The sequence below is a fragment of the Anser cygnoides genome, chromosome 18 (assembly GCF_040182565.1).
Source record: "Anser cygnoides isolate HZ-2024a breed goose chromosome 18, Taihu_goose_T2T_genome, whole genome shotgun sequence".
In the NCBI taxonomy this organism is placed as follows: domain Eukaryota; kingdom Metazoa; phylum Chordata; class Aves; order Anseriformes; family Anatidae; genus Anser; species Anser cygnoides.
This window is the reverse complement of record NC_089890.1, coordinates 7,088,587-7,110,352: the sequence shown is the minus strand read 5'-3', so window position 1 is coordinate 7,110,352 and position 21,766 is coordinate 7,088,587. Positions and strand designations below refer to the sequence as shown.

General features: G+C 44.8%; 1 protein-coding gene across 2 annotated transcripts; it reads right to left on the bottom strand.

Annotated features, from left to right (window-relative positions):
• Positions 1 to 231: 231 nt before the first annotated feature.
• Positions 232 to 20,454, bottom strand: TMEM248 (transmembrane protein 248). 2 transcript variants are annotated; one of them, XM_048068076.2, is made up of 7 exons: positions 20,213 to 20,454; positions 10,851 to 11,025; positions 9,887 to 10,172; positions 8,499 to 8,649; positions 7,536 to 7,719; positions 6,936 to 7,079; positions 232 to 6,174 (listed from the first exon to the last, which is right to left on the bottom strand). In XM_048068076.2, the coding sequence occupies exons 2-7, from the start codon at positions 11,007 to 11,009 to the stop codon at positions 6,154 to 6,156; spliced, it is 945 nt and encodes a 314-aa protein (XP_047924033.1). In that variant the 5' UTR covers positions 11,010 to 11,025; positions 20,213 to 20,454; the 3' UTR covers positions 232 to 6,153. The 2 variants fall into 2 exon arrangements, with proteins under 2 accessions (XP_047924033.1, XP_013045411.1); XM_013189957.3 differs by lacking the exon at positions 20,213 to 20,454 and adding an exon at positions 16,155 to 16,363.
• Between the last annotated feature and the right edge of the window lie 1,312 nt (positions 20,455 to 21,766).

Here is a 21,766-nt window from a genome sequence, read left to right as displayed (position 1 = left end):
AATGAGGTCCCAAGAAAAACATCACAAATTCTGCATTTGTCATGATGGGAACCAGCTGAATTCCCCCCCCCCCCCCATAACACATAAAAAGGTGCTTACTGCACCATACAAAGGATTTGAAATTCCAATCCATTATAGACTTTCACTACTGATTTCTTCCAAGAGTGCATGTAATGTAATGATTTATGAAACCTCCATAGTATCTGGTTAGCAGAAATAAAGACAACAAAATAAACTTCATCATTTTTATTCTGCAAAGCAATATGCACATCTTACAAACACAAAATTAATCTAGGAGAGAAATGTCATTTCCAAATCAGCTATTAACCATCATGCAACAAGACAAGTGAAATGTAAGAACAAAACAAAACAAAAAAAAGCCATCTTAACCCTACAATCACCTGCAGAGGGTTGAAAACCAAGGCTCAGATTTTCTATGTAATGCCAAAGAAAAATGCAAAAGAAAATGGCAGCTTTCTAAGAACAAGAAAACACGTACAAATAGAATCAAAACTGATTCAAGTCATAGTTAAAAAGAAAAAGAAAACAAAAAAGGAAAGATCAATATGATCTGAACTTTAATATTAAGTTTTTACTCTTCTGTTTGGCTGCATTTAATTTTTGTACATTGCGCCTAGGAACAATCCAATATTCCTCAGTATTACAGCATTTCAACCTGATGGACACACTTAGCTCTCCGCTGCAATACATGGGTGCAAAGGGATAAACTAAGGCCAAAAATACATTTCTCTAACATTTTCCCTTTTGCTTTTGTTGGTCACAGTCTTAGCATTTCTTTGTATTTCAATGCAGTGGGTGACAAATTGCAAAGCAGGCTCCTCTAATTACCAAATAGCAAAACTGATTTAAAAAAAAAAAAATCTGTTTTCCCCACCAGACCAATTCATAAATAGGACATTTGGAGGTGGATTTTTAGGTTGCTGAAACAGAAAGGATATGGGTTTGCTTTTTTAAAGGAGTCGCACTGTGGTTTTTATTAGGTATTTCCAGAATTTGCAACACCACCCCAGTCGGTTTCCTCTTCCTGCCTTTGGTCCCGAGATCAAGCCACCCTCGTAGGCAACTCTAGAAGTCATTATCAATGCAGAAGGCTAGGTATGCATAAATTAGGAACAGCTCAGACAATTTTCAGGAGAAGCTGTCTCCCTGTTTTACTTCACTGACTCACATTAGTGAAGCAGTATTAGCCCATAGCAGCATCAGGAGAAAAAACGGAAGCTTCATTTTATCCTTAGACTTCAAACTAGGCCATCTCTCAAGCTTTACCTTAACATCCCTGGAGAAAAATGCATGTTAGTTAACACTACTTAAGTAACCGAAACTCTGGAATGGAACAGGTTCTGCAGAAAAGCGTGGTTATTTGCTTCAAATGCTCTGAAGAGTCATGAACTTACTGAATACTGAAGTCCTATAGATACAGGCCCACAAACCAGTAGGGTACCATTCCCAACAGTGTCTATGTGTAATAAACTAAAAATCTTACGCCAGCATAATTAAGACTGTAAGACATTGACTTGGGTTTTCTTGTTTTGTGTACTTTAGAGTGAAATTTACCGAAAGAAGAGAGAGAAAAGCATATGTGCGGGTTGCAGACCTACCTGCAAAAGGTGTGCCCAGGTGGAGGACCTCCTGCAGCAGGTGGCAGAGCTGCAGGAGGCAGTGAAAAGACTGCGTGACATCAGGGAGGCTGAGAGGGAGTTAGAAAGCTCGTTCCAAGTGCAGCCTGCAGTGGACCTGCAGCCACACAGCCAAAGATTCCCCCACTAGCACATACAGAAGGGAGAGGGGCCAATAACACAGAAGGATGGAAGCTTGCAGTGGCAAGGACCAGCAGGAGGAAAAGGCTTCCCCCGAAGGCTGAGGTGCCCTTGCAGAACCACTTTACTGCTCCACTGAAGGGGAACGACCCATCACATCCGGAGAGACGCTGGAGCTGAGCAAGGCAGCCAGATCTGCTCCCTGTATAACAACCAGTGTGGCTAAGAAAAGGCAATAGGGGATAGTAGGTGACTTTCCAAAGTACGGAGGCACCTGTCTGCCAACGTGACCCACTCTATAGAGGTGTGCTGCTTACCAGGGGCTCCTATCAGGGATGTCACCACGAGACTACCGTGCCTCATACACACTACTATCTGCTGCTGTTGTTTCATATGGACACCAGCAATTTAGCCAGGAGCAGCCTGATGGCTCCCATGGCTGGAGTGTTGGGATGGAAGGATGGAGGCTCTTTAGGAAGGACAGGTGGGGGAAACAAGGAGGGAGCATCACCCTTGATGTTGGTGACCTGCTGGAGTGCACGGAGCTCTGTGTGGGGATGGATGAGGAGCCAGAGAGCTGGGGGGCCACATTTAAATGGAGGGAAAGGACAGGTGACATTGTAGTAGGGGTCTGCTACAGGCCACCCGACTGGGAAGACTGAGTGGATGAGGCCCCTCTATAGACAGACAGGAGCAGCCTCACATCCGCAAGCCCTGATCCTCATGGGGGAACTTTAACCACCCCGCTATCTGTTGGCGGGACAGCACAGCAGGACACAAGCAATCCAGGAGGTTGCACAAATGTGTTGACGAAAACTTCCTTCCCCAAGAGATACCAGAGCTAACGAGGAGAGGTGCTATCCCAGACCTCACCAGCAAGGAGGGGCTGGTGGGAAATGTGAAGCTCAAGGGCAGCCTTGGCTGCAGTGACCATGAAATGGTGGAGGTCAAGGTCCTTATGGCAGAGAGGAGGGAGCACAGCAAGCTCACTACCCTGGACTTCATGAGAGCAGACTTTGGCCTCTTTAGTGACCTGCTTGGTAGAGGGCCATGGGACAAAGCCCTGAAGGGAAGCGTGGCCCAAGAAAGCTGCTTAATATTCAGGGATCACCTCCTCCAAGCTCAGGAGTGATGCATCCCAACAAGGAGGAAGTCGGGCAGGAGGCCTGCATGGATGAACAAGTTACTTCTGGCCAAACTCAAGCAGACTAGAGAGAGTGGAAGCAAGGACAGGTAGCCTGGGAGGAATACAAAGAAACTGTCCAAGCAGCTGGGGATAGAGTCAGGAAAGCCAAAGCCCTGATAGAATTAAATCTGGCCAGGGACATCAAGAGCAATAAAAGCTTCTATAGGTATGTCAGCACTAAAAGATTTCTCTAAGGAAATGAGAGACCTGATTACCCGGGATACGGAGAAGGCTGAGGTACTCAATGACCTTTTTTTGCCTGTCTTCACTAGCAAGAGATCACTGGCACACCACCCAAGTTGCAGGAGGCCAAGGCAGGGACTGGGATTACCATGAACCATGCTCTGTAGGAGAGGACCAGGCCTGAGACCAGCTAAGGAACCTGAAGGTGCACAGGCCCATGGGACCTGATGAGATGCAACTGTGGGCCTTGAGAGAACTGGCAGATGAAGTTGCTAAGCCATCATATTTGAGAAGTTGTAGCAGTCCAGTGACATTCCCACTGACTGGAAGAGGGAAACATAACCCTCATTTTTAAAAAGGGAAAAAAGAAGACCCGGGGAAATACAGGCCAGTCAGCCTCACCTCTCGTGCCCGGCAAGATCATGGAGCAGATCCTCCTGGAAACCCTGCTAAGGCACGTGGAAAACATAGGTGATGGGTGACAGCCAACATGCCTTCACCAAGGGCAGACTGTGCCTGACAAATCTGGTGGCCTTCTACAACAGGGTTACAGCGTTGGTGGATAGGGGAAGAGTAACTGACAACACCTACCTGGACTTGTGCAAAGCATTTGACACTACCCTGCACGATGTTGTCTCTAAATTGGAGACATGGATTTGACAGATGGACTGCTCGGTTGGTGAGGAAGTGGCTGGATGGTTGCACTTCAAAGAGCTGTGGTCAACGGCTCAATATCCACGTGGAGACCCGTGACGAGCAGTGTTCCTCAGGCATCGGTACTGGGACTGGTGCTGTTTAACATCTTTGTCAGCGACATGGACAGTAGGATCGAGTGTACCCTCAGCAAGTTTGTCGATGACACCAAGCCATGCAGTCGACACGCTGGAGGGAAGGGAGCCATCCAGAGGGACCTGGCTGGACAGGCCTGAGAGGTGGGCCCATGCAAACCCCATGAAGTTCAACAAGGCCAAGTGCAAGGTCCTGCATCTGGTCGGAGCAATCCCAAGCACAAACACAGGCTGGGTGAAGAACAGATTGAGAGCAGTCCTGAGGAGAAGGACTTGGGGGTGTTGGTGGATGAGAAGCTCAACATGACCTGGCATGGTGGTCTTGCAGCTCAGAAAGTCAACTATATTCTGGGCTACATCAAAAGCAGCGTGGCCAGCAGGGCGAGGGAGGTGATTCTCCCCCTCTACTCTGGTGAGACCCCACCTGCAGTACTGCATTCAGCTCTGGGGGCCCTAACATAAGAAGGACATGGAGCTGTTGGGGCAACTCCAGAGGACAGCCACAAAGATGATCAGAGGGCTGGAGCACTTCTTTGAAGACAGGTTGAGACAGTTGGGGTTGTTCAGACTGGAGAAGGGAGACCTTCTACTGGCCTTCCAGTACTTAAAAGGGGCCTGCAAGAAAGCTAGAGAGGGTCTATTTATATGGGCATGTAGTGATAGGACAAGGAGTAATGGCTTTAAACTGAAAGAGGGTAGATTTAGATTAGATATAAGGAAGAACCTCTTCACTATGAGGGTGGTGAGGCACTGTAACAGGTTGCCCAGAGAAGTTGTGGATGCCCCAATGGGGCTTTGAGCAACCTGGTCTAGTGGGAGGTGTCCCTGCCCACGGCAGGAGGGTTGGAACTAGATGATCCTTAAGGTTCCTTCCAACCCACCCCGTTCTATGATTCTACAAAGACGAGATGAAAGGTCAATTAAGGCAATCAGTGAGATTTTAAAAGCAGTGGTGGAAATGTCTGCAGGAAAATCCAGACTCCTAAAAATTAAGGAGGTTACCAAATAACAAGCTGGAAGGAAACAGCAAAAGCCAGAATGAGAAAAGGAAAAATGCACATCACAAAAACTCCTCTGATTTAAGAGTGGACACAGAACAGTATGAATTTTACTGTGTAGTCTCTCTGACTTTAATCGCAACAGCCCTAGTTCACTCCTCATCATCTTCCCCCGAGTGCACAGCATTAAATTGAAATTGGACTAAGCTAATAAAGTGTCATTTTCAGCTGCCCTTCAGAGATGGATAGAGAGTCCCAAAGTGAGTCAGTAACAGACTACGGGATTTCTTTTTCTTTCATTATTTGCACTTGCCCAAGGCTGTGCAGAGCCCCAACAGACAGTTAATACAATGCATCTTTTAACCAAGTTTCACTTTCTAGAAAAAAAAATGTTTACAGAAAGCTGCTCTGCAGCAGAGATGCATATTCTGGGTTTGAGGACTGCAGATGGGAGGCCAAGTAGAAAGCTTTCCAGATAGTCTCTATGCTGACTGATTCTCTGGCATTCAGCAGGCCAAATGAAAAAAAAATATAATCAAACTTAGCAGTTTTCAATAAGAAAGATTTTAAAATGGGACTTCACTTCTTAAGTTTTTACTATGAATAAAAGCACAAGTTTGTCCTAAATACAGCACTATTAAAATGTGTATATGTATTTTTTTTTTTCAAAAAAAATATCTAAAAATGTTCATATCTTTTCTTGCAAGCAAGGAGCAAATGGAAGAAGGTATCAGGCCACACAAATACACATTTAATTCATGTAGTAGATTGGTGGCTCTGGAAATGCAGTATTATATCAAAGGTGCATACTGTTTCAAACACACTGTACATATCATTGGGCAAAAAACAAAGATTCGTTGTTTTGTTTGAGACATTTGCAAAGGCATCTTAACCTGCCCAGATGCAGCTAGACAAAAATATCTTGCTCTGACTATATGTAGCCATATCACTAAACATATCTACACAAACATTCGGCTATGTCCACAGGTAAAGACTGAAAGTTTCTGGCCGCACTACAATGCGGAACAAGTGCATCATCTGACCTATTCTGAATATACTTTTATAAATATGTACAAATCAATTACAGGCACTTGAAATGTCTTTGGTTGGAATAAACCAACATTGCAAGATAATGTATTCACAGAGTGTTAAGACCCATTCTGGGTTCAGCAGGCAATGATTACGGTTCTCAGTCATTCTCAGTAAAAGAAGAGGATGGATTATGCTTCTGACAAAACAACCTAAACAAAAGAAAAAGAAAACATTTAATTAAAGTCAAATTCCTAATCCCATAACAGTGATATTGCTTATCTCCATGCAGCTGGCATATCTGTCCTTGCCTTTTTCGAAGAACCTTGAAAGTCTAACTTGGAAAGGAAATCAAAGCAAGTCTGAAGGTATTTTGTTCTTAGCATAATCAATTTAAAAACAATACAAAACAGAACAGCTTATGCTACAAAAAATCAAGATCAAAGGGTGCCAACATTCATTTCCTACTTCACAGTAAATATATTCATATTTAATCCTTCAAGCAAAGTCCATGTCTCCAATGCATACTGAATAATGACTGTTTCAATACCTTTGTGATTGGTTTTTTTGTAATTCTAATGGCTGCTAATCAGAATTATGTATCATGTTTTATTCAAAATTTTCAGTCTGTTGTGATGAAAGGTAAATAAAACCATTTGGTGCTATCTATTCAATGCTTCATACAAAATAGTGAGAATAACAACAGAAGTGTGGCAGAAGAGCTGCGTTATAGCACTTACTGAACTGCAATAATCCACTTCTGGAGGAGAGAAATATAACTGAGGATCTACACAGCACATATACGTATTCTGTAGAACCCTTCTTTACTCTCCACGATAAAATACCCACGTCTCTTTGAAAAGGAATTAGGCCTACATTTCAAGAGATAAGAACTAGTCTGTACTATGTAAAAAAAAGGAGGCTTGCTATGTTTTCTTAACAGAGTCAATATTTTGTTATTACTCAAACTCACCTTTTCAGAGCAGAATTCTGTATTGCTTTGCCTCAGTTTGCTTGGTCTGCCTTTAATAACTGCATAGCAGAACATTGTAATCACCATCACAAAAAGAAAGTAACTGGTATGCATGAGATGCAGGTTTATTAGAGAGCGATCATCCTGCACAGAAAATTAAAACCATTTACTGACAATGCACCAATAGTTGACACTTAATATTAGAGCAATAATTACCAGTTCAGCACAGAAATTACTTCATGAATCAACTTTCTCCCCTATTAAAAGATGGCATAGTAATGAAAGTGATTCTTAACTGTGGCACAAAAAGAACCAAAATGTTCTTCATCTTAAAACTCTGTACTAGAGATCTCTTCCCATATACCAGAACTGCCTTTTGTCAAATGATTTCAGAATATAAAACTTGGTTATTAAAAGCTGTGAGGCCCATAGAGATTACATGAAGACCATCATGCCCACCAGTGGCGAGGCATATCCAACTCTGTTTCAGCCCCTGCACTGAATATAGTAAAACAGCACTAAATCTGACCATTTTAGGACCCATATTCCATTAAACCACATTTATTGAACATAACTTGTAAAAAACACCGTGGCACTTACATCTGGAACTATAACAGTTAGTTTGGGATTTAAAGCGTGGTACACTTTTCCAATTGCTCCTTTGTAACACCAGAAAGGGTTATAATCTTGTGCGTATTTTGTATTAGAGTCCCTTGCTGTGGTAAAGATCTTGTACCAAAGTGTAGCGTTGCTGTACGTTTCAGGAACGCAATGCGGTGGCTGACTGCAGAAAAACAGAAATAATTAGCACCTTAATTGCCATTCTCCGCCTTCAGTAAGGCTAACTTTCAGAACTGAGTCAGGCCCTGACTTCTTAACAGCAGTATAAAACACAGTTTTACAAAACAGCAGAAAAAAAAAGTCTTAACCAAAAGACTGTATAAAAAAACATATGATTTCTATACGAACATTAAAATTTAACTGAATGTTGTTCCAGTAAGTCAACACCCCACAGCTTAATTAGAAAAATACTGGTTTTCATATGGCTTCATACAGTCATGGGAACCTGTCTGATGGTTCTCCAGAGTATACTGAATAGTGTCAGGGAGTCTGGAGGAGACAAGGGGAAACTATTCTGATGAAAGGTCTGCACCTGCTGGGTTTGGTAGCAAAGCAACGTTCAGCTTATGTTCATCTCTTGGTAGGGAAGAGGATAAGATCCTCAGAGTCAAGTCTTAGCTCTCATACAAGGTAGTGAAACTAAATTATAGGGTATCTTTCTTAAATATTCACTGAGTCCATAGTTCTTATTGAAGTTTAAATCACAGGCTGCATGCTGAAAGGCAGGTATGCCTAGAGACAAAACATTCACAGAAAAATCTAGCATTGCTAAAAGACAGCAAAAGTCTCAAGACGGACAGGGTTTTACTGCAGGGGAAGAAAGGCAGGTACACGATATCCACAGTCAACAACAACATTCATCAGATGTGACAACCTCAGAGAAGCAGCTGAGAAATTAATCACCCAACAACCAGTCTAAGAAAGACTTTAAAATGCACTTACACTGTGACAGGAAACACGTTGCTGGCTGCTGTCACAGTCATGCAGGTTGTGAATACAACCTGCTCGCAGTGACCATGAAGAACGCAGTCATCTGAATTCCAGGCAGTCGGCAGGGTGAACGTAATGTTTATCTCCTCGTGGGATTCTCTGCCTTTGAGAAAGAGAGGAGGAAAGAAGGAAAGCTGTTTTCCGATCACAAAAGTAGCTGAGCAACAATCGCTAGGATAAGGAAAGCGTGCAATTGATTAAGAAGGCAACATTACCCTGAATCTGTACCTTTGAAGTCACCCAGCATCTTTATTATCAACACAGAAAGCAAAAAAAAGTTTAAAAAACAACAAAAAGCACCAAAAAAATTCAAAACAACAGCTGCTGGTCTTTCTAATCTCTCCTGCCCCCAAAAGAAGTGGGATCATCAGGCTCCTTTCAGAAACAAATACCTCCCTGTTTATAAATGAATTCATGCATGTTCTGAGAATTTTGTTAGAAAGTAAAATCACACTTCTTTAGCCTTTCTCCTGCCAAAGATGTTGTTGAACATCTGCTTTTTCTGAAGCTCACATTTCAAACTGGAGATATTTGTGCAGATGAAAAGGTGCTAGCAGATTACTGAACTGCAGATTAGGTAGTGAACGCTGACTCCATATGGACATATTCATACTGAAAATAAATCCAGGCTACTTGAAATGGAGCTTGCATTTGACAGCACACAAAGCAGTAACAAAATAATAATATAATACAAGAATACAGATTTACAGCCATGGCAAATGTCTCCTTACAGATCTCTGAGGTTCAAGACACCTTCAAACGTTATTATAAAATGCAACCCTGGCTAAGAGCTAAAATTCCACGAGGTTCTATTACTAACAATCTAATCTCCTGTCAAAGCTGTCAGGGCAGCCAAATAAGAGGTCTTCATGCCACAGAAATTTAAATAATTTTTTTTGCTGTTTGCAATATTAAAATTTATGTATGCATTTTAGATAAACTGTATTTTTTAGGCAATACACTACTTGATCTCTAAAGTACATACATTAACGCCTTCAAAATGTGGCTTCAGCACTTGAAGATGTATCGAGACACCATTGTCCAATGAGTCACTTTTAGAAGATTTTGCTGCTTAGAATTTTTTGGCTTAAAAGTTACCTTCCACTGTCATTATAGGCTAACTGCTTAACACTGCAAAGCCTAATCGTGGTAAACCTGCACTTTTTTTCCATTCTGAACACAGGGATAAGCTTCTCTAGCAAACAAGTGAAGGGCTCTGTACACGACTCCACTCACAATAAATCTGTTCTAAGCAAAAGATTCATCTCACTGGTAATAAACTAGAGTTTTCATTTACCTGTAGCTGTCATTCAAACTTATAAAAGTCAAGTCCTGCATACCTGAGAGTCCGATTTGGTGTCCAAAAATTGTGGAACTTAGATGTGTGACATTGCGGGAATATCCGCCAAATGGTCTGAGTGGGTCCAGCGTCAAAGTGATTGTAACAGAGATGTTTATAGGACCAGAGTCCTCAAGAGTCTGTGGAGACTGTGTAGAAGATCTCGCCTGGCCGCTGGTCACGGTACTTTCTGGAGTTGTGGTATCGTTGATGAGATGCTTTAGGGTTTCGTTCTCAGATATACAGAAGTCCAAATCATTAAACCTCAGGAGGAAAGTATTCCAGTCCTTTAAACAAATGCAAAGATTTAGAGCGGATTAGCAAATTAACTTCTGGTTGCCACTTCCCTACAGCAGCACAGACCTTGCTACATACTATCCTGCCTGCAGTTTCAAGGCAGTTAACTTAAATCACATGGCTCATGAAGCAAGCACAAACACCACCATGGCTATCTCAACAATGGGACAAGTTGTTTACAAAAGTCTGAAGCGTTCAGTTCCAGCCACTGCCTGACCGCTGCTGGGCACAGCAGCAGAATACCCTTCCTGAAACTCCAGAAATATACTGGCTTGGTCCACTCTCACCACGCTCAGGGTACAAGCGGTTTCCAACAAGGTTTTCCTCCTTACAGAATAGTAACGCTAGGTAAGAACAGAAGTTTCACAAACAAGCTAGCTGACATCATGGAATAATAATAATAAAAAAAAGGCTCCTAGCCATGGCAGGGAAAATCCAAGTCAGATGATTTGACCTCACCCTTAAACTAAAATAAGGCTATTCACACATTCACACCAACAGTCACTTTTCCTGTAAAATCAGTGGCAAGTATGCTGAAAACAATCTCCCATAAGACTCTTGCACTGCCATAAAAGGGTTTTCAGGGGGAAAAAGGAACTCGTTAGCTTTGTGCATGTATTTCAAATCAGTATTCCCACTGTTCAACCTGGGAACTTCTCGTACCGTACCTCTGTCATCTCTGGTGACTTGATCTCCTTGATTTTAAAGAAATAGCCCAATGTCAGAAAAGCTATTGCCATAGCGCTTACGCTGATCATAAAGACCACAAGCGGAGGCCGGCTGCTGACGTAAACCTTCAGGTTCTCCAACAGGTTTATGTTGAACATTATTCTGATTGTTCACCTGAAAAAAAAGAACATTACAGCAGAGTGACTGGGCTGTGTGCTATGGGGTGGGGGCGGTCGATCACAAAAGAGAGAAGTTTGACAACAAAAAAAATGAAATCATATGCGAAAATGAGATTCAATTATACAGCTCTGTACTGGTCATTGAACACAGGCTCGGTACACCTCAAATAAAGCACAAATCAAAAACACACTCGATTTCACCTTCTCAGCTTCAAAAATCACCAACAGACTTTAAGCAGTGAAGACAACCTCTAGCTCAGCCCGATATCGCTGATGAGCAATAATACCATCCCTTCTCCTTCCCACTTTCCTAGGCAGAACAGGCTCTGTGACTAATTCCAGCAATATTTGGACTCCTCAAATTACAGTGCAAATGGAGCTGCAACGCAGCCTACAAAGCGAACTCCCCATATACTATCAAAACCGAGGCTGAAGCCTTACAACATCACTCTCCCCATCCCTAGCCCCAAAGGACCAGACCTTCAAACGGGATCCAAGAATCAGCCTAGGGGCATTTTGGGCTTCTGCACCAAGAATCCTGTTGTGAGAAATACCCAACAACAGCACGAGAGGGGAGGAGAAAGCAGCTCCTTTCTCTCTCCAATTTGTGCAGCAGCTAGAGAACTTCAACTGGAGTCTGTAAACAAAAGAGAGGACTCAACATATGCTGAGGAAACGTACTGAATCATTGGTTTTTTATCCAAAAAGTAGTATTTAGTCTGATTCTTCTAATTGTTTTTCCATTTTCAGAGCAGAAAGACTTAAGCTAAGTTCACTGTATCAGCTTCCCCATCTCCCAGCACAGTCAAAAGCAAACATTCAAGTGTTAAAGTGCAGCCTTGCAGCACCTAGTTCAGCAGCTCTGCAAGGAGAAAACTCGAAGAAAACCTTTTACCTTTGTCTTACCTACAATCCTGTTGAAAAGGCTTTTAACCCCATCTATAACAGAAGGACAGAAACAGTTCCTAGCTACATGCTGCTCAGCCTCAAAGCTCATAGGAAGTGGCAAGCTTCAGGACTAGTATCTACAGGATGTGGCACTGCAGTGGTTAAAGTTTGAGCGTTCATACTGATCTGATAACCCTTAATTAAGTCAGGGACTCTGCTCCCTGCAGGTCTGTGTGATTCTCATGGCCTCTTATTAGAAGCACATGTCATTTACCTCCCAGCTGCAGCGCGGCCCAAGCCTCGGTAAGCCCAGGGGTGTAGGAGGGACAGGGTTGGAGGAGCACAAGCCGTGATCTGATCTACTGATCCAAAAGTGCATGAGACAAACTTTCAAGTTGTTTTTTTTTCAGATCCCACAATGTACACTGATCACAACTTTTGCATACTCAATATTTTACTGGCAGAAATGCTCCGGTTATTCTTGACAGAAGCAATACCAACTAAAGCTGCAAAACTGCTCCAGAGAAGAGAAATTTGGGTCTGGAGAAGAGACCAGAAGCCCTGTGGCAGCAGCACGACATGGAGCTGTGCGTGCCGGCTCTCCCGGACTCTCCCCACGCACCTACTTGCTCTCCTCGATGAGATCTGCTGAAACGGGGCTCGCTCCGGAGCACAAGATTGTGTCCTGCGTTTACTTTTTTGCTCTATCAACCAATTCCCATCCACTCTGCAAAGACCAGGAAAGCTGGAAGCTTTTTATCAGCAAAAACTGATAAAACTGCAAACACCCCCTGCCAGAAGTATGCAGTATGTCCGAGCGTGAGAAGCACAGTGCCAAGACAGCAGAGAGGAGAAGAGGGGAAAAAGGAGAGAGGAGGTGAGACGAACGTGCACCTTACCAGAACTTCTGTCTGCCCAAGAGCAGCCGTAGTATGGCCAAACAAGCCTGCGACGGTGTCAGGAGAGGGCAGGAGAGAGAGGGGAAGGGAGAGCCGGTGCCAGTCAGGACCATGCTGGGTTCGTTCTGTGTGCCCTGCCTCCTGTCTGGTCACTGGCAGCAAATTTCTTAAACAAGCCCTAGTTAAAAGCCCCCGAACGCTCCAGATAAAAACATCGGAGACACATGTTGAGATGGAAATAGATCAAAAGATAACCCAAAAGCAGAGCCGTATGCAGCGTTCCCTTCTGGATTTCCTTGTGAAAATAACAACACAGATGCAGGCTTTATTAGAGCATTTAATCAAAGCTGAATGTCACCCAGAGCATATACAGGGCTGCGAGCCCTTTTTAAAGGGGCTTCCAACAGTTCCATTAGCGTTCGTGTTTACTACAGGGCCTAAAATCAGCCATAAAGCTCGATGTGCTGAAAAGCACGCGTACGAAAATATTTGGGCTAATATTTTTATGTAAGAGATCACCAGCTTTAAACTGCCAGGTGCTTAATATGCTCCCATAAGTCACCAGCTTTGAAAGCAATTAGAAAATGCTATAAGCTGCAATTTCCGAAGCGTAACATGCCTTTTGAGCATTTGTGAGAGAAAAGGGAACGACTGTGGATTTAATACCGGAGCTGACGTGAAAACAGCAATTGGACATGGCTAGCACAAACCAGAACGAAGAGGAGTATTTCCAAGCTGCTGCCTGGAGAGCTGCCGATTTTTTAGGGAACAAAGTGCTCGAACAGCATTAATTATCAAAGAACTCGTGAAACGGCTCAGGGCACATAAATCAAAACGTATATTCCTATGGCATTTTAGGGGGCTGGTTAATGGTCCACACACTTACACTCCTCCCTTCTGTTAAGACCTGTCAGAAATATACCACAATTGCTGTTCCTCTACCAGCTCTCCTCGTAACTCACAGCTTCCTCTGTGTAAATGAATAACCTACAGGATACCATTGAAACTTTTATTTCTCTTTCACACAGTTAAGAAAAGAAACGGAATGCTATTACCTCCTGGCAGGTCAGGGAAGCAAGATCGGGTTTCTCTTTTTAGCTAAATAAGTAATCTAGAAAGAGGCCCTAATGGCTGCTGTCTGCCTCGCTCCACTCTGCCCAAGCCTTTTAATGCTTGCGCAATAAAAATATCCACGACCAACCTAACAAGTGGCTGGAGCGCAAGAGGAGGAAGGAGAAGTGCCAGCTCGGAACAGCGGCCGCCAGCTCCAACGTAGCTGCCTGGTGCTGAGGTGTAGGCGTCGGGACAACACGGGCAGTTCTGGCTGACGGTGCTCATCGGGAAACTTGGGACAAGAGCTGCGGAGGCGGCGCGCTTTTAGATCCCTGCAAAACCTGGGATGGTCTGTTACGGAATTAAAACGATAAAGATGGTGAAGGATGGAAAGAGCAGTTAGCATGCCAGAGTCCCAGGCAAACACAGACCTGCTTAACCATATAAAAAATAAGGAGACTTGTTTAACCATCTAAAAAAATAAGTAAATAGTCGCCTGTTCTGCAATCTGGGGGAGTTTTCCACCACGATAGCTCAAGGATGAATACAGCAGCCTCAGGAAAGCAACGCTATCAGTTGTTCCTGCCTCGTGTGTGACAGGGGATGAGGAAAAGGTAACTTCTGAAACGGAGCTGTGAGGTTTTCGAGAATAAATTACAAATCGGGAAAATCTTGAAGTCTATTGCAAAGAGCAAAAGGTCGATGAAATGAGTCACAGCAGACGTATTAAATTCTCTTCTCGGGGCTTAATATCAAAGGAGCTGAATTCATAACAACATCAACAAAAAACATGGTGTACTAACGCAGGTATTAAAAATAAAATTGCAGTTGCCAAAAGGAAAAACAAAACATGATTTTCCAAGAGATTAAAGTAAACATACAACGTAATTTTTATATCTCTTGCCAAAATGTTGCTATCTTTCCACCAGAAAGCTTAAAATCAAGCGATTTCCGTAAAAATATTTCCCCTTCTTTTTACGCATACAAGATAGTTGCAGTCCACAGAAGAAAAATATTTGGGGGGGGCTAAATATTTAAAGCAACAACAACAAAAACCAACACTGGAAGGTCTTAAGGAAGAAAAGGGTGGGTGGAAGAGAAGGGGAGCAGGCTGGAGCTAACCCATCCCTACGGCACTGCATTGCGACCTCGCATATTTCCCAAGCCTGCATCTTCCTGCACTTCAGAGCCTTTCATCTTCCCTGTGTGCAGTTCCGTGTATTTTTATTATCAATTATGTTTTCAAAGACGCCTCACTACCAGTAGCACAATGGGGGGGTTAGGAAATGGGTCACATCGGGGTTAACCTGAAAGAAAGTAACATTGCGTGCCAGGAAAACGCTCAAACACAAACCAATCGAACTGTGATTTTCCTAGCAAACCACCCATAAGTAACATGCAAACAAAGCCATGGCGTTGATCTCAGACTGAAGCGCCTCTCATTTAAGAACAGGAAACTGTAGCAGGTACTAAAGATATCTTTAATTGAATTCGGCTTTCTTCTCAACGAACAGAATGTGATCTCTACCACCTAAACCGCTAAAAATAGTAAATATACACATTTAAGCACACTGAAAAATGGTAAAGCAAAATAGATCACAGCTGTGTTAACTGTGAAGCTGCCTATTAAAGTTCAGAGTATTCAAAGTGCTCTGTCAAAGCCTTAAAAAGACTACTTAATGAGAATGTCTTTATCTCTAATCTGGTATCGCCAAGCTATCAAACGGAACCAGCGAAAGGAACCTCAGCTGATCCGACAAGTGGAAATCAGGCCTCTGCTGGCTCGCACAGCAACACCAATTATCATCTCCCACTTTCTGAACAGGTAAAAATCTCACACATTTTAAAAAGGGGAAAAAAAATCAGGGTAAAACTTAAAATTAAAAAGTGTCTAACCTCGCCAGAGGGCTGCCCCTTTATGCCCTGAAACGAACTACCCATTGCTACTACATACGCTATCAGCAGCTTTTACGGGCAGCTTCTTCCAGGAGTTGGGGACAGCTAATCAATAGATTTCCATCTCTGTTGGAATTTCACAATACACTATTTTTAATAAAATATGCAGTTGGGAGAAAGAGAGCTTTCCCACTAACTTCATAGGAAGACTTACTTTTCCGTACCGATATCTACAGAAAAAACAGGAGGTGCAAGCAAATGCAGCTGCTTTAATTCAGCTTTCGGGAACCATAACGAGACGCTGCGGGATGCAATCGCACAGCCCCAGACCTCCGCCAGCAGCAGAGGGCACGCAGGGCTAGCTCCTAAGGGATGCCAAAATCTCTACCTTGGGATTGAGCAGAATCCTCCAGGGCAAAGCACTTTTATCGGCCAGCTGATCCTCTTCCCCTTCGTCGGTCCTCCAGCGTTACAAAATTAAATGAAGAGACTCCTAGTAAATGCCATCAGTCTTCTCAAAGTAGAAGAGCAGTGAGCAAGACTTGTGGAGGAAGAGGAAAAATTGACAAAAACATCCCCTAGGATCCTTCAACCCCTGCAGCCAAAATATCAGCACAAGGCGCCCAGGCAGAGGTGTAGAGGCTCCCTGCCCTCAGTGCTGTGCAAGGAGGAGGTGATGTTGAATCAGCTCAGGCCAGTCCGTGGCTCATTCTCTGACCGATTTCATCCTACAAATATGTTTACTGATTAAAAGCAAACAAACGCTTTCCTAGAGTCTGGAAGCAGAAAGCACAGAGCACTGTTTCTCGTGACAAGAAAACAGCCCGGTCCTCTGCCCACACGAAGAGCACAGATGGAAGGCGCTGGACAACACTGAATGAGCCAGAGAGCATCACCTGCTGCAAAGGAGGTTATTTCCTCATCTAATCCAATAACAGAGCCATTTGGGAAGCTGATTATTAACAAAAGTGTGAGAGCCCAGGGACTTACTTGCACAAAGTGGTTTTTTTCCACCTCTCGAAACACTTTTCAAAGCATAATTAAACATTTCAACATCCCCAGGAGCTACAGAAACAGCAAACATTTCAGCTCTCTTACCCACAAAACAAAGGCAAGGAAGGGAAGCAATCTGGTCACACTGATAGGAGAGTTGAAGATTGAAATTAATACTGAATTTCACACCCTCAAGTTCCCGTATGTAACTCTTGTCAAAGACAGAAAGCAGAGTTAAAGGTAGATGAGTTAAAAAATAACAAGGAAAATTTGTAGATCAACTTTTACTCAGCCAAATGTCTGTGTGCGAGACATATCCACGTACTGAGCAGCCCTGCCCAACAAACTTGCGTGTTGGAGTTCTAAACACCTGCGGTGGATTTAACACAAGCACACGGCGTGTCGCTTAATGCTCCTGGGAAGGCAAAGGTAATGTTTTACATCTTAATTTACAATTTCAAGAAGTAAATGCCAAAAAAACATTGCGTAAATGCAAACAAGTTCAAAATACTTCTTTTTAAATGCTAAGAGCTAAAAAAGAAGAAGAACCAGAAGAGTAGAAAAGTCAGGAGCCAAGAAACACAAACAATGCGAAGAAAGCCTTTTCTTTCGCCGGTTCAATGAACCCTGAATTCTGACCATTGTTAAAAGCGAAAAACATGATTTAAAATACACCCAGCTGCAAAACAAAAGCAAACCTAACCTGTGCTTGAAAACAGACATTTTGTTGCCAAACTGTATAAAGGCAGCGCTGCTTGCCAATTGAGTCTGTGTGATGGGAAAAATATGTTTTCGTATGCAAGAGTTCTGGCTTGGGCATCTTTAAAGCCTTCCAACTTTTAGAAGCCAAAGCCATGACTTACAGCATGACATATTCTACATCACACAGACTGCAGGATAACATATATTATACTATATATATAGTATATTATATATATAAAGCATTATACAACGTCAAAGGCCTTGAGTCTAAAAAAAATACAAAAATAAAAAGCTGTTCCAGTTACTGCTCTTCAGCATGAGAACCTGGGAGAGGAAAGCAAAATTAAAACGATTCCTTTCTATAGGGGCTGTCCCCTGGAAGTGGATCCTATACATTTCCACCAGAAAGCAAATTTAGCCCACCACAGCCAAACAGGCGCAGTTCGCCGCAAGGCTTTGCTCAGGAAGTCATGAAAAGTCTCAGTAACAGCTTAATAATCACACACTGGTTTAGCAGCCAGTTGAAGGAGGTTAATCGTTGACTTCATTAAGGCTACACATTAAGGAACGTGGTATGGGATTCTGCAGGGTAAGTACAGAAAAACGCCAGGAAAAGGCTCTTCAGACGGTCTGTAATGAGAACTGTTGTTTGTAATGAGAACTGTAATGAGACAGAGACCCAGACAGATACACAGCTTGAATCACAAGCAGAAAATGAGTGACAAGTCAAGGAAATGGCAGCTTTAGGGGGAATGGCAAAGCGGAGCTCTGCGTGTAGGAGTACTACAGGAGTACTACTGACTGGGCAAGGAGTAGAAAGAGAGCCAGTGGCCACTACTGAAGGAAAGAACACAAATAGCAGCAGAAACACCTGAAAAACTGGGCACCGGCTGAAAAAGCAGAAACCCAGCAGTAACGTTACCACGCCGGTGTACTTCAAGCCCCTGGTCGAAAGAAATACAACTTTAATTTGCTTAACCCAGACTCGTGGAAGAACAGTCTCTCCATTTTCCAGATAGGTAATTACCAAACCTCGACATGCCAGGGCATATGCGAGTTCTCTTATAAAACAAAACCTGGGAGTTCTGACTTCTGGGAACCTGCTTTATTGACAGGTCTGCTCGGAATGCTCTTCTCAGAAATAACACTCCCAACACCTCCATGCCTTTGGCAAGGGGAAATTTGGGGAAAGCAACGAAATTGTGACACCAAGGGTTTTCATTAATACTTTTTTATCGGCTCATTTGATAAAGCAGCATTATTTCTCTTCAAAAAAGCACATTTTTAAATAAAAAATAAAGATGATGCTCACAGAAACACCGTCAGCAAGTGCTTAAGGAGGGAGCTGCACTCCTGTGGTACGAAACCCGTCCGGGGGCGATGGAGTCACCAGTGTCCTGTCTGCTGCCAGGCGCATCCGGCTCAACACAAAGGACACCAAGGTCTGGTTGTCACTGCCCTCGGATGCAAGCACGGCTCCGCGCCTTTCTCCTGGCAGAGCACAGAGCCTGTTCTGTGTCATCAGGCGGCGTTTCAAGTCCTTGTCTTTCAAGTGGAAAAGAAGAATCACATTCCTCGGGCCTCGAGCCACTCCTCAACTCATGGGAAGGAACAAAGCCACTGAGGTCTTAATCCTCTTTGATGGGGCTAAACCTAGGGTCAAAGAGCGTAAGGGCTCTCGGGCACAATTCGATACTATCTCCGCTCAGTCTGCCAAGAAAAGTTGTCCCCTGTTATGCGGACACCTGCTGACCAGAAATTGGATTGCAGCCACCAGCTTCCTCTCGGAGCCCAGGGAAGAGCAGGCAGGGAAGCGGCACAGCTCCCCGGGTGAGCCCGCACCAGCTCCGCACACCCCAGCTGGGAGCAGGACAGGTGACCGCTGCCTTGACCTTACCTGCTTCTACAGAGGCATTAATGATTCACCAGAAAAGACGGGCCTGAGGAGCCGTTCCCATTTCACGATACACCACGCACCATAAAACTTCCCTGAAGCCCAATGAGGTTGTGGAAAGTAACTCTTAATAATTCATATCTAGAGTCAAGGTTTGTCTACCAGGATCAACCGTATAATAACGTGGGCAGAGCTAACTACGCAATTAAATTTCCCCAGAGAAGACAAGCCCTTAAAAAACAAACAAAGGGGAATTAAAACAAACAAAAAAGCCCGTGCAGCGATCAGTTCTGTCCCTTGTCACCAATGGCTCCCGGGGTGCCCGTGTCTACGGCTAAGATTCACAGCTCAAATTTAACTTTAGGTACCCAGCAGCCATATCCTTGCCATGGTGCAGCAGGAATTTTATCCTTAAAGAAAAACAACGTCTTTAGGCGCAAGGTAAACCAAGAAAAGAATAAAATAGGGATGTGTAGCGAATAGGAAAAGGCCACGAAGGAAACTGTTTTTCAACAGGAATTCGGTAGTGCTACCGGAATTACTCCTCCTTACTATTTTTCCTGGTACGACAGCAAGCATACAAAGCTCGTGCTAAGATCTAATTAAAAATAAACCCTTAGGATAAGCACTAGAGCAGAAGCAGCGATAAAGCACACAGAGCACGGCACCACGGGACGCCCCCCAGCCCCCCGGTGCCCGACCCAGGCCGGGGGCTGCACCCCAACCTCAGCCCCCCTCACCGGGGGCTCGGGGTCCCCGGGGGGGGGTCACAACCGGCCCAGCAGAACCCCCCCCCGAGCCCCGAGGAGGCCTCAGAGGGGATCCCCCCGGCCCCCCAGGCCCCGTCCCCACCTTACCGGCGCCCGGAGGGGTCGGGGTGAGGAAGAAGCGGCCCCCGGGCCGGGCGGGCGGAGGCCCGGAGCTCAGCAGCGGCGGCGGCGGGGCGGGCTCTGCACCATCCTCCTGCCCTGACGGGGGGCTACGGGCCGGGGGAGGCCGCTGCCCAGACACCCGCCTCCTCCTCCTCTTCTTCCTCCTCCCGCTGCTGCTACTCCTCCTCCTGCCGCCGCTTCCGGGGACGCCGCCGTCACCTCTCACCCCGGCCGGCCCCGCCGACGGTGGCGCGGGGGGGACAAGCTTGTGGCGGCGCCGGCACGGCGCGGCCCGGCCCCTCAGGCCTCCCGCCGCGGGGGGAGCCCGGCCCGCAGCCCCCCCGAGGGCTCGGGGTGGGGGGGGGGTCTCCTTCCCCGGTTCCCTCCTCCTCAGGCCGGCCGGCTTCGACGCTGCTGCTGCTGCCGCCCCGCCGCCCCCCAAGAAAGGCGTTGTGCCCCCGCTATTTACGCCCCGCTCTCTGCTTCAGGGTGGCGGGGAGGCCCTGAGGGAGAATTTTGTCCAATACGATCAAAAAAAAAACCAAAAAAACAGTTGGAAAAGGGAAATTTGATGAGGTCACTGCCACCGGCTCCTGTTTGCCTTAGGTCCCTTAAGGGCGGTGGTGTCATTTCCCAGCCACTCATCATCTCCCACCTTGTTCCAACAGGAAAAAAAAAAAAAAAAAAAAAACATTTTAAGGTGTCCACTACTTGAAAGCGTTCAAAACAAAACCTTAAGCTGCTGACTTGACAGAACAAACCAGCACAGTAACATTTCTAGCATGAGAGGAGGAGGGGAAGCCTTGCGCCCAGGAGGAGCGACACAGCAGGGTGGCGGGGACACGGGGCTGGGAGCTGGGATTGCTCAGCCCGGGGATGTGAAGGCTTGGGGGGACCATACCCGTCTGTATATAAATACATACAGAAATACCTCCCAGTATAGAAGAATAAGCCAGGCCTGGCAGCTCATGAAAGGCCAAGGCCATGGGCTGTTAGCTTCTGATAGGAGGTAGCAGCAATTCCAGCCCTCCACTGCTACCAAGCTGTTTTATCCAGTCATTCCCCTGTAACCCCAGTATTCAGAGCAAGAACAGCTGGGCATCCTACACAACTTACAGTCAGGGTCTCCATGATGCAAGCCTACCCAACTTCATGAAACATGAGTTAGTCAAGGTAGAAGGAAAGTTTGCAGAAGTACTTGCAATAGTTGTGGTACAACCACAGTGTCTTTCCTAAGGACATCCCAGAACTCTCTCCTTAGTCAAGGACCATTTCATAAAGCCTTGACTGAGGCTTTTGGAAAGCAGGAGAGAGTAGTGTCACTGCATATTTAGCAAGCCTCTCTTGACAGTTAAGAAGAAAAAGTCTCATACAACATACACCAGTTTTGTACAGGTCTAACAAAAGGATGGTGGCTGTAGATAAAAGGACACAATCAGTCCTGCTGCACACCAATATGAAGCATCAAACCTGTTTGTCCCCTGTTGCAGCCACTATAGCATAAGCCTCCAAGGTGCAGTTCTTTGTTAAATGGAATGC